General features: G+C 42.2%; 1 protein-coding gene across 1 annotated transcript in view; it reads right to left on the bottom strand.

Annotated features, from left to right (window-relative positions):
• Positions 1 to 4099: 4099 nt before the first annotated feature.
• Positions 4100 to 13849, bottom strand: part of HS1BP3 (HCLS1 binding protein 3) — a 50842-nt gene continuing 41092 nt past the window's right edge. The window contains exon 7 of the mRNA XM_030491139.1: positions 4100 to 5989. Coding sequence (XP_030346999.1) covers positions 5761 to 5989 — 229 coding nt within the window. The 3' untranslated portion in view covers positions 4100 to 5760. The remainder of the gene's footprint in view (positions 5990 to 13849) is intronic.

Genomic DNA, 13849 nt, shown 5'->3' on the forward strand with positions numbered 1-13849 from the left:
ATTGTGTATTCTGCTGTAGCAAGCTCAGCTTCTTTGCAGAAGCTAACATCTGGGCAAAGATTAGCAGAAATATCAGTTTCAATTAATATGTATTTTTTAGACCCAACCCAAATTGTCACTGACAGAACTAGGCCTTAAATGATACGTGGGAATTAGCTTTCCTAAAAATACAGCAACAGAACAGACCTGAGCAGATGGCCCACATGTCATCTGTGAAAGACCCAGCTTGGGGAAATCAGTATTTTAACTGTGACCCAAATCAAGTATATAGAGTTGTTTGTTAATTAGTGCTGTACCACACAAGAAGCAGAAGGTTATTCAAAACAAGAATCAGCTTCTAATCCAAGAGAGATATCTATTATGAGTTCTAATCACTAAAGAAAACGTCTTTTGTAAGGGTTTAAATATAACTCTTGTTTTTCCAATCTTCTGATGAGCCAGCTACTACTAATTTTGAAAGGTGATGCTTGTCAGCCAAGAACTTCATTAGAGTCCATAACTGAATTTCAAGAGTTGTCAAGAGCACACTATAAAATAGCTGCTACTAGAAGTGATGTATCGGAAAAAAAAAGGAAGTTCTGGTCTGGCAGGATGCAAAGTATGTTGTGTGTTTTCCCTGTGTCATTTCAAATAATATGTTCAATTTTTCTGGGCTACATTTGTCTGACATTCTTCTCTTGTATAATAATGATTCATTATATATAATTTATTCAAGGACTGTAATTCACCTTTAGGTGCCTATTCCTGCAGCTAGACATTTGGATTGAAAAACAAATGCATTACACTGGCTTTTATGAAAGACCCTTTTATGTTAGTGGCTTGACAGGAAAGATGGGGTTTTTTTCTGAAGTAAAGCATTGACCTTAATATCATCTTAAAAATCTAGCACAGGAATCAATTCACAGCACTTCCTACTCTGTGGTGTTTAAGTAATTTGGCAATTTTAGGGAGGGCTGGGGGGCAAAGTATTCCTTGGCCATTCAAAATGGGTACAGCTATATTGTTGTTACATCAGTATTACTGGGAATGTTCCCATGGTTATGATGGTAATATATAATATCTACCCTCCCACTGCTTTGTAAAAGCATAAGCCATTTCTGTGTGGAGCTCTTAAAGGTGGTGGAAGGCAGACAGATGACATTGCTATGAGGAACGGTGAAAGGCTGCACATTGTGTCACTGCACCAAGAGGTGTCAGTGAAAGGGTGTGGGATGCTGGCATCCTTTATTGCCCCGGTAAATTGGAATGTGGGTATAGAACAATTCTTCTAAAAACGGGAGAAATCCAATGCAAGATGACATCATTCATCTAGGGTGCACCAAGTCATGAGAAGCTGGTACTGTAGTGAAGTTCTTTCCTGTCCTGCTGCCACCCACACTGTTCAGAGTTGTTCAGTCTAGAAAAAGAGACTGAAAGGAATAGACTTTGTCCTCTTTCTGTGGTGATGAGAATTAGAAGTAACGAGCTTAGGTTGCAGGAAGGAACAGCTATGTCAAACGGTAGAAAAACATTTCTAATAGGATGGCAAAGCATTGTAATGGCACACCCAGGAGGCTATGACATCTCCAGTGCTGCCCGCCAGCCAGCCAGATATTTAAGGACAGGTTAGAAAAATGCCTGTGAAAGATAACATGGGCATAATTACTGCCACTGCAAGAGGAACTCAGTGGCCATGCTCAGGTATATCTCCAGCCGAACCATGTTCAGCCACCATGTCCTGCTCTGGCATCTGCCTCCTCCTCCAGTTCAGCCTCACATCAGTACACCTTGTCCTGGCCAGTGAGAACTGCCATCAGCAGGACACAGGCCAAATATCCCTGCTTATGGCAGGATGGTGGACAAACTGGTCTTCCCAGGCTGCTGCCAGCTCTGTTCTATGATTTCTCTTCAAGAAATCTTAATCCCACTAAGGGTGAAGATTTGCACTCAGTTTACTCATCATTAAATCCATGGCCCTCAAGGTGGTAGTTTTACCAGTGTTCAGGCCATGTGAGGAGTTGTAGGCCAAAAATACAGCAATGCAAGCAGTCTCCTCCAATGATGAATAAAGTGTAGATCAAGATTCCTCAACCCTCCATTAAATAGAATCATAGAATCATAGAATCATAGAACAGTAAGGTTTGGAAAGGACCTTAAGATCATCTAGTTCCAACTGCCCTGCCATGGGTAGGGACACCTTGCACTAAACCATGTTGCCCAAGGCTCTGTCCAACCTGGCCCTGAACACCGACAGGGACGGAGCATCCACAACCTCCCTGGGCAACCCATTCCAGTGCTTCACCACCCTCACTGTAAAGAACTTCTTCCTTATATCTAGTCTAAATTTCCCCTGTTTAAGTTTGAACCTATTACCCCTTGTCCTACCACTACAGTCCCTAAGGAAGAGTCCCTCCCCAGCATCCTTATAGGCCCCCTTCAGATACTGGAAGGCTGCTATGAGGTCTCCACACAGCCTTCTCTTCTCCAGGCTGAACAGCCCCAACTTCCTCAGCCTATCTTCATATGGGAGGTGCTCCAGCCCTCTTATCATCCTCGTGGCCCTCCTCTGGACTCGCTCCAACAGCTCCATGTCCTTTTTATGTTGAGGACACCAGAACTGTACACAGTACTCCAAGTGAGGTCTCACGAGAGCAGAGTAGAGGGGCAGGATCACTTCCTTTGACCTGCTGGTCACGCTTCTTTTGATGCAGCCCAGGATACAGTTGGCTTTCTGGGCTGCAAGCACACACTGAAGCTGGCTCATGTTAAGCTTCTCGTCACCCAACACCCCCAAGTCCTTCTCTGCAGGGCTGCTCTGAATCTCTTCTCTGCCCAACCTGTAGTAGTGCCTGGGATTGCCCTGACCCAGGTGTAGGACCTTACGCTTGGCTTGGTTAAACTTCACAAGGTTGGCATTGGCCCACCTCACAAGCATGTCAAGGTCCCTCTGGATGGCATCCCTTCCCTCCAGCGTATCAACCGAACCACACAGCTTGGTGTCATCGGCAAACTTGCCAAGGATGCACTCAATCCCACTGTTCATGTCGCTGACACAGATGTTGAACAGGACCGGTCCCAACACCGATCCCTGAGGGACACCACTCATTACTGTTTTCCAACTGGACATCGAGCCGTTTACCACAACTCTTTGCGTGCGGCCATCGAGCCAGTTCTTTATCCACTGAGTGGTCCATCTATCAAATTGATGTCTCTCCAATTTAGAGACAAGGATATCATGCGGGACAGTGTCGAACGCTTTGCACAAGTCCAGGTAGATGACGTCAACTGCTCTGCCCTTGTCCATCAGTTCCGTGGCTCCATCATAGAAGGCCACCAAATTGGTCAGGCAGGATTTCCCCTTAGTGAAGCCATGTTGGCTGTCACCAACCACCTCGTTGTTTTTCATGTGCCTTAGCATGTTTTCCAGGAGAAACTGTTCCAAGATTTTGCCAGGCACAGAGGTGAGACTGACTGGTCTGTCATTCCCCAGGTCTTCCACCTTCCCCTTCTTGAAAATGGGGGTTGTATTACCCTTCTTCCAGTCATCAGGAACTTCACCTGACTGCCACGATTTTTCAAATATGATGGACAGTGGCTTAGCAACTTCATTCGCCAGCTCCTTCAGGACCCGTGGATGGATTTCATCAGGCCCCATGGACTTGTGCACATTCAGGTTCTTAAGATGGCCTCGAACCTGATCCTCTCCTAAATACATAGTGGTTGTTACTAGACTGGGTAGTGCAACAGGAAGGCTGTCCTGAATTAATTTATCCTCCCTGCTATTCTCTGCCTGCTCTCTGGCAAGTAATATATTTTCTTTTCAGTGCTTTTGTTTCTCTTTTTCAGGATGTGATAAACAAGCTTCCTAATTGCACCAGGACACTGTGAAAACAGACAGGATCAGGTACTGCCTTTGCCCATATATAGTTTTACCTTTAGCTGCTCTTGAAGGAAATATGAGAGCAGCTACATTCTTGGTTTCATTCTTATTTACACAGGGCTTTAGTGGAGCATGCATTTTAACACCACGTAAGACTCCTCATGTTTTGGATGGAATCCACCCTTTATCTCCGATTTGCTGCTACTGTACAACCTAGAGAATAATAATAACAGTAACACCTGCAGGTTAGCAAAAAGTTTTATTATACTGAAACCTACCGTGCATAGATGAGAGCCCATGGTTGTGTTTTATCTGTCCCATCAAACTGAATTACCTTTATCATGTTTTCCATTGGCTTAAAAAGGAAATACTAATAGAGATAATTTCATTATTAAAAATATATATATAGTGCTTTCTATTTATTTTGTTCTATATTAGAAAGGGAAATTTGGAGATAGTGATATGGCTTAAATACATTAGTATTTTTCCTCTGGGGAGCTTGCCTTCACATCTGTATAGAATACATGTGGAATGGGTTCGGAATCTCTTCCTCCATGACAGCAGGTATCAAGTCCCATTAGATGCAAATTCAGCATGTTGAACCAGAATGCCTGAGCTGGGGGAAAAAAAAGGGATAGTCTGGGATGCCTGTTCTACTATGTTTTTCTTTTCCTGCATATCAAAATTTCTCCAGTATATTTTGTTCCTATCTTTTTCCTCTGGATAATTCCAGGTTTGTCCTCCCTTGTTTTAACCATTGCTATAGTAATGAACAGACCTCTGTTTTATGAAAAATCCTCATTTTAGCTTAGTGGAACTAATCATCATGGCTTCTTCTTTAGTTTCTGGGCGAAGGGAAGAGGAAAGAGTAAGTGATTCCAGAGAGCAAATTACAGAATGGCTTGGGTTGGAAGGGACCTTAAAGATATCTGGTTCCAGATAGGGACACCTTCCACTATACCATGTTGCTTAAAGCCCTGTCCAACCTGGCCTTGTTCATCCATTAGGACACCTGCTCTGAAACAACTCCCAGACAAATCTCTTCCTCTCCACCAACTACAGTGGAAGCCCAGGAAGACTTGGCTGGAAAAAAATTAGCCCTTGTGTATCTTCAGTAGGTTCACAAGAGCCCTACAGTATCCAAACCTCCCTCACGCTGCAACCTCTACATATGTCTGGAGGTGCACTCTCAGCCATCTTCAGTTATGCTGTTCTCCCCAGGGGCCAAAGATGCATAGCTCTAGTGTTTGCAGTCCTACAAGTTCTCCTATAAGTTGGCATTTGCACAACAACAAATGCAGCAGATTGACAGGCTTAGCTGGAATTTCAGTGTTTCTCTGAGTAACAGAGGAACTGTTACCTATGCTTAACAGTTCCTGGTTATGGATTACTGAAATACCAGTCTGGGAGGAAAGAGCTGCTACAAAAATAACACACAGGATGAAAGGAAAAAGAGCTTTCCAGTGAGCTGAAATACACTGTCAGATCAATGACAGGAACAGCATCCTGTCCTGCCTCAGATCATTTGTTGGACACTATTCACAGCTGCCATGCGTGCAACATGCTTACCATTTTGAGTCATGACTAAACTGGCCAAAACTGCACTATGTTGATACTAAAATAGTAGTAGACAAGCTGTAGTGCTATGTCCTTGTCCACATTCGCTGAAAACCCCTGGAAATCTAAGGCAACATTTTACCCCAACTGCTCTGTTTTGAAAATATCATGTTGAGCCTTTGCTAGTCAAACTTGCTGCTCTCTGTATGACAGTACACAAATGAGCTCTGTGACAGTAAAAGCATCTGGTCAACAATTGCTACTGTCACTTGAGCTCACCAGGAGTTGGGTCAAGAAGGCATCATTTTAAGTACAATTTAAGTACATTTTAAGAATATGTATGTTCAAAAGAGACTTGTATCTTGGTTGTTGATAGACTCGTTTTCCTGGATATACTGGAGAATGTCCACTTCATTCATTGCCTGAATCCTGTTTTCCTTCGGCTTTGCCAGTGGGGATGAATTAGTGCTCCTCGGGGCAACTGATGGCTTCTGAGGCAGTGGTGGTTTTGATGCTACCTTAGGTTTTGGCTTGGAGGTTACTTTCAAGAGTTTCTCTAAATCATCTTCAACTCTGGAATAAAAAGAAAACATCAGTAACATCTTGGGAATTTCTGAACTGCATTTGTTTTATAAGAAAATGCAGCCTTGCAAAGTAAAACCTTATACAGGAAAGGATCAAATTCTATTAATTTCTCTTATAGAAAGAGCTTTGCATAAAAGTTTCCATGTTATCAAAATAAGAACTGCCTTTTTATAATATGGCTTTTCAGTTTGCCATACAAGTAAATTAATTTTACATCATGTTTTCAAATGTCTAAACTAAAAGCAATTTGCAATTATCAAAAGAAAAAGAGCTTTAGTTTGGGGAAAAAATGTGTTTGATTTGTGACAGGATGATTTGCTTCCCAGAGATTTTCATGGGACAGTAAAATTGTTCACATTCAGCTCTGCTTCCTCTTCATTCCCATCTCCTCTCAGACTGAACATCCTCCATGCTCAATCATGAGAACCTGGAAAAACTAATGGCTTTAAAAATATTGTGTTCATGTTTGTTTCCAAGAAACTTGAGAAGTTCTGCAATCTGTGAGTGTATACAACTCTTTCTGGAGAACATTTCCCCCTGTTTCCTACTGAAATAACCCCAAACACCTGAAACAGTTAAGGATGTTTTCTACTTGCATTATTTGACCTTATCAAGAGACACAGAACTTATCAAGAGAACACAGCCTGACTGTTCCCATAGGAGCTGTTACTTTGAGAGAGCCCTTATAACAGATTGTCTTGTGACTCCAAGAGGTGTCTGCCTTTGGAAAGTGAGGATGTAGAGGAAAGGGAAAGAAGGTGGTGACACATTACATGTCTAAAAGATATAGCAGAGATGGCAAAGCAAAAATTAGCATAGCTAGAGAAGTCTTTTCAGGCCACAGTAATTTCTGCTCTGAATCATAATAGCCTCTTGTTTTGGTCCTCTGACCATGGTGGTCGAACAAAATACCTTAAGGAGTAAACATAGTTGTTAATTTCCCAAAGGATTAATTGATAAATAATTGTTAAGCAGTCAAAAAACCCAACCAGCAATCCATGCAGATGATTAGCTGTGTAATGACTAGCTACAAAAGTGAAGCCCCTGATAAAATGCATACATCATATGCTTACAAAATACATGACTTGCAAAAGGCACGACCTCTAACTGCAGCATACAAAATCAGGAAAGGTAAAGCATAAGAAGCACAAGCAAAAACTTTTACATGGGGGACCAGGAGTCAAAGGTTAAGAGGAACAGTAGGTTTGTAATATGCAGGTATCTCCTTGCCAGACCCCAGCTCTAGTAGGATACACCTACTCTGTGACTGTAGCATCTTAGGCAGTGAAATGATTTAACTAACTGTTTAATTGTTTACAAGCAGTGCTGTAAGAACTGTTTTTATCAGAGTTCAATATCAACTGAATCAGTCCATTAGGCTGTAACAGTGCCAGCAGTAAAATTCCCTCTGCCTCAGCCAAAACTACAGTTAAATAATGTAAGCAGTTAAAGCAAAGCTGAGCTCTTCCATAATTTGGAAAGCAACTGATTAGGGTAACGGGCCAGGACCATGGGGAACATGATCAACAGGAGAATTGGTGTCTCTGAGACGCTTTATTACTCCATCCCTACTGAACATTGTTTGAATGTTAAAACCTCAGGTACTTCAATACTCCAGCACCCTCAGCTAAGGATCTCACTATTATTAAGAAAAACTGCATGATTTCAAGGGTTTCTTTTTTTGTTTGCCCTTATTAAAAGCTGTGAGAAACTTACAACTGTGCTGCCCAGCCTGAGACAAACTACACTGAGTATGAACTGGCCATAAAGCGAACAAGGATAAGCCTGTATTTTCTGCTGTATAGACAGTCAGAACACTTTAAGGTAAAACCATTCTTGAAGCCAGATCTTTTTGTGATTCCCAAAGGGAATCTAAAAAGGATCAGTTTTAACCAAGGCTTATCTTGTAACAGGTATCTAAAACTAGGAAATACTTAAACAGACCAACTGATGGACAGAGCAGTGCCACTGTCCCAGAGCTCTGCACCTTCAACTTTTCCTTGTGGACTTGTATTCCAGCAGGCAGCTCCCCAGATTTCATCCCCCAAGTAATGCTGGAGACTATATTCTCTTTTACTTAGATAAGATTTCTGATGTCTTTTAGTTTCCATGATTCCCTGTGGGCGACATATCCCACGTAACTCACAAAACATCTTGTCAGTGTATTTCTTCCTCCCGAATTCCTCATCTACTAGAAGAAATTAATTTAATTTAAGACCAGACATCTTGTTTGCTGCAAACTCTGATATCCAAAGATATCACACCTGTGATCACACTGTCAAGACATGTTCTTATTCTCTTTGCTGTGTTATAAACAAAACATGTCAAGGCTGGTATTTCTGAAGCTTAGCTTTCTTTAGCTGATCTGATGCTTCCCTTCTTGGCACAAAAATATACTGAATGAATCAGTGTTCATGTCATAAAGTTTTGGTCATAAATAATAGAAACCGTAATAACCAGATGAACAATACATACATATACATACAGACCACATGGAGGAAGCATGATTTTGAACTACGTGCACTGCCCAGAAGGGGCAGCAGTAAATACAGCTCATTAACCTGACCAGATGGTACAGCGTCCTGAATTCTCTACTCCTCTGTAGCTCTATATTAACTTCTGTGCTAACTACAGCAACAAAAGCAGTGAGCACAGTCATAAAATACCCCCAAAGATGCAGGCCAGTAGGCTGTGGGGGTTTTGAGTGTGTGTATGTAGAGGTATTTTGGTAATGTGCTTTAAGGCCAAAAATTCTGCAGGAGATGATTTTTCAAAGTCTGGAAGCTGATCATGTAAATATCCTTTTCTTGTCATGGGTTTTTTCAACACACTGGTTAGACAGAAGTCTTTTACAGAGAATACAACAGACAATATGTGGTCTTTGTCTCAAAACCTGCTTCTCAGTGCTACAGTGCTAGGCAAACTGTTTGATCCACTGCTGTTTGATCCTGTGAGACACAACTGTCTTTGGAAAACTAAAGAGGTAAAATGCAAAATGCCTCAGGCAGAGATAGAAACAAGGACTTCTATTTCTTGAGAAGCAAATGAATTGTTACAGTGCATAATTACCACCATATTTAACTCCAGGCTAGGAGGAGGACGAAAAAATCAATCAGCTATTCTGAAATAACAAGATTAAAGGAAGAACTTTCCCACCCCCATCTTTTTTATAGACAATCAGGCACAGAATCCATGTAATTAATCATTCTCTAATTAGTCTCTTTCTTTTTCTGTAATGGAAAAGCAGCACCACATTGTTTAAAATTCCTGCCATACTGTTGTGCTGATTCACAGACTCTATTGGTGGAAAATCCTCTTTGTTTCCAGACGCAGAAAGCAATCAAAACCCTTAGTGAAGAAAGGCTGTCACAAAGCCCTATGATATGACTGCTAGCATGTGGGTGTAAGAGAGAGTAAATCAATTCTGACTTGGGAGATGGAGACAGCTGCCACCAGAACATCAGCAGTTTAGATGACACTCCTCTGAACTCTGTCCTGCCTATCTGGACAAGAACTCTGAGACAGGAATGACTATGTGCTAGTGCTTGTACAGCATCTAGCATGATGGTGACAGTGACCTCTGCTTGCTAGGAATGCTGTAATGAGTAGGACAGTAATGAAAGCAAGAGACAAAGACTACCATTTGCTAAAATATCCAAAAGGATCGTGCTTGCAGCTAGGTTATGCAACTCTCAGCGGTTCTTGCGTAGTAGACATTTATCTTTCCCTATCTTATTACTGGTGTCTTTATTTTGTCTAGTGTTAATTCCGAGTCTGAGAGATACCTTACTGAAGCCTTGTGGAGAGGTGTAATATCACATATATTACTTGGGAAAAGACTCGTGCCCCAAAATAGGAAGAAGGTTTTGAAGTATCTGTTGACCATCACTTCTGCTATGGTCCGTAGAGACAGTGGGATGTCTAGCAAGGGCCTGTGGAAATTATACAGGCTGGTGTTAAGCACAGGAGTGCAAAGCACAGGGGGCTGTGTAGGAGGTATCTCCTCTTCTGCTCCTACTTTTCCCTGCAACCCAACTATGGTGCTGGTCCCATATCCTCAGGACAGTGAGAAAGCGTTTCTCATCATGTGGTGCTGGATGTGGTGTCTCATATGACTCCTGCCTAGTCTGAAGATGTAAGTGTTGCTCTCTGAATTTGGCATCTGTGAATGGCCTGCTGAATGACGAACATACATAAAAACATTTTCTGCTTCAAGGATGGCATCAGTTCCTTGTCAAACCTGAAGCTAACAAACCTGCTCAAGAAGCTGTAAGGACTGAATGGTGTTTAGAAATGGCCATTTTTAGTTAGGACGTGGTTTCACAAACAGCTTCAGCCTCCAATAATATAATCCTCCTGAAAGGGTCATCATTTGCATCACTGATGGCACAGCTCGCAACTGTAAAAATAGATCTACCTGTTAACTCCAGACAAAATTAATCTTTTAAGGACACAGGCAGATTGATACAGCTGTACCACAAAGGTAAGAGCTGGATTGTCCTTTCAACATCAGCAGTCTTAGATCAGCGTAATCCTGAGAAACAATACCAGGTCTGCCATCACAAGGCAGCAGAACTGGGATCCTGCTGCTGATGCTTTTCTCAGGACTGGAAAAAGACAAATGCTATGCTGGCAGCTGCTTCCTTCCAGTTCAACTCCCTATTCATTATCAAAGGTGAAGTTAAATCTCTCCTAAAAAGCTTCTCAGACAACTGTGATAATTATTTCAGGCTAGGATGTGTGATAATTCATGTAATTCTGTAGACCCACAGAGCTGCTGCAACATTCACAGGATCAATTCTAGCATTGGTTTTCCACAAAAACCCGATCCATCACACCAGGCAGGCACAATTTAGATTAATGAGGCAGAAGAGGTGGACTGCAGTCCTGCTGCATGAAAACTTAATTTGAACATCTGTGGCCACTGGGTGGGTGGAGATGAGAAAATAAGATGGGATAAGAATCCACAATAGAAGGGTTTGCAGGATACTGATTTCTGCAGCAGTTGATTTCTGTCTCTAGCTCAAATGGAAATCAGACTGAGGAGGAGCTTTGAGAATGGAAGTAAATGGCTGAATGCATCCAGAAGGAATTGTTAAATGCTGTGACACAACCCAGGAAAACAACCGTAGAAGAGAAGCCTGGTCCTAAATCATTCCCCAGGATAATTCTTTTAACATCTGTGAAAGGGCTGATCAGCTACCCTTTCATATCACTGCAGTTGGTCACGTTGCACCTTGGAAGAGTAAAAAATAATGGGACCCTGGACTTCTCTGAAGATCCTGGGTTTCTCCATATCGCTGTGGTGCAAAGACAAGCCAAAAAGGCTTGGTCACTTATCCCTCCCTTTCTCAAAGCACATCCCATGAAGGAAGAGTATGATGTGCTCCTTTTTCCTGCAGGCAACATGATGGGTCTTGACCTTGGTGGTTTATCTCTTTTCCACAAGCTCTGGAAGGACATGCAAGTACAGTGCTCTACGGGCACCTTACACATGTATTGTGGCAGACTTAATGGTAGGAAAGAGTGCTTGCATCTGCAATGGCAGTGGTTAGTGAGGTAGCTCACCTAGTTTCTTCATCACCATCACTCAGTATATGTTGATGATAGGCCAAAAAAATTAGTAACCAGTAAAAGCCTGGTCAACGGACAGGAAGAGGCATGATGCTTGTTTGAATGGACATGAGTATTTTGCCATAAAAAGAAATCTTTCATTACACTTACAAAACAACTGGTTCTTCTCAAAACTCAACACTTGTTAATGTAAAGTAGGTGATTCTATTTGAAACAGTAATTCTCATTTCATTTCAGCAGGCACCCACAGAGAGCACAGTCCTCAGTTTGCAATGAGAACGTTTATCATATTCTCTTCTCCCTCATGTTGTGACAAGCACAGCCCACACACATTTTGCAGACTCATTTGTCTCCATAACAGTCACTTCCTCAAGAGCTGCAAGTCACTGCTGGGGATTCACTGCTGTGCTGACAGTGCTGGGGTGCTACTGCTGCTGCAACCACTCAGGTGCCATACAGATCACGAAGGCCTTGATTGCTCCTGTGTTCTGATGTTCTAAACATCATCTTTTTCCCATCTCTCCTTTGGAAGAAGGTTCTGCCTTAGGCAGTGCTCTCCTATCTCTGTCCATGATTCACTGGGACGTGCATTTTCCAGGAAGTCAGACACTTCTCAGCTCTACAACATGCATGTGAGCAGACTGCATGAGTCAAGAGCTACAACATCTGCATTATTCAGCTAATCTATCTGTGTACAGTGAACATGTCTAGGTTTCTGGACCTACCACAGACGGGCTGGTGCATCATAGCTCAGGCTGGTCTTAGGTCTTGACAAAATGTGTCCAGGCAAATTTTGTGTGGTATAAGAGAGTATGTCCAACAGACCAAGATGTTTGCCACTTTTCCTCTAGTAGCTTAGCCAGCTCTAGTCCACTAAAGGAATAGGTAGTCACGGCTCCTACTTTGATCTGAGGGCTGGGGGAAAATTTCTTCAGTCCCCTCTGGGAAGGAAGAAGGACTGTCAGCATCTACAGGTCAAAGTCAAGATTTATTCTTAGACCTCAAAATATGCTCAAGCTCCCATGCTAGAGAGACTGCAGGGTTCAGCTCACATCATTGAACATTTCCTCTCACCACAAAGGGTCACTGCCTGGAAAGATGTGGCACTGCCCTGCAAGAACATATAACACCAATCTGCTGGTAAGGGAAGGTGGGAGATGATTCAAATGCTGCCTCTAGATTTAAGAGACCTAACTTTTCTTCTAAGACTTCTAGCTGAGAAGAAATCAAAATGTGTTGTGCATAATCACTTGAGAAAGTTCAGCTACAGGACTTCAGGTGACTGCAAAGAATTTACATAGAGGTGAGGTGAAGTATTCTACTAGGTTAAAATAGCACTGACACTCTTCTTCCCCACCTTAACAGCTCCTCCTTTACTCTAAATCACCTTGCATTCAGTTCACCAGCTCTCTATGATGTGCAGATATCACTGTGAACTAGGCTTATCAGGAGGATTTCAGAGTGTGAGTTAGGGACCTCAACAGGTCACCAGATCTTGACCACAGCCAGAAGTTGCCTCTAGATTCCTGTAGCAACTTGCCCATTGGCCCACTGGCTTGATTTTCTGCTTCATTATAAGTATTCATTTCCAATTGGATTTTGATGAATTGTCAATTACTGAAAGCACTGGAACAATTCCAGAATAAATGAAAACTTCTGGAATTTAAAAGAAATGAGATCTTTTCCCATGAATTTTCATAACCATCTAGGTGTGCTGCTAATGATGATGACCCCAAACTGATCTAAAAGCATGGGCTATTGGTTTCAGATCAATAGACCTTTCTCTGCCATGGAGGAAGAGAAAACATATAATTCAAAGGACATTAACGTGACAGATGGAGAAGCTCTTTCTGCTAGTGGGTAATGCAAGGACTGCATTGAAATGGGCACTTCTCTTCTAGCTGTATGAACAATCTGAATCAGGTGCTGCATGCTGAGATCGCTAGCAGAGGAGAAAGGAAACATGAAAGTATTGCAAGAACATATGTGTTTGCTCTCATTATACTACAGCACTACATCAGGTCGTGTCCTGCCCCATCAGTTTCTATAAACACCAGGTGGGCTGTCAGTATGCCATGCAAGATGGCACCCAACCCAATTTAACCTTTGCTTAAATTAAGTCAGGTATTACCACTGAGATAACTAGCACTTTTGCACGCACAGAAAGCAATAGCTGCAAAACAACTTGCTTCGGGAGAGGTTTGAAACCACACACAGATTCTCTCTCCTGGGTTTAGTGCCTGCTGCAGAAATCATACATCCTAACAGGAGCTG

This window comes from Strigops habroptila, chromosome 6 (genome assembly GCF_004027225.2).
Source record: "Strigops habroptila isolate Jane chromosome 6, bStrHab1.2.pri, whole genome shotgun sequence".
Classification (NCBI taxonomy): Eukaryota; Metazoa; Chordata; class Aves; order Psittaciformes; family Psittacidae; genus Strigops; species Strigops habroptila.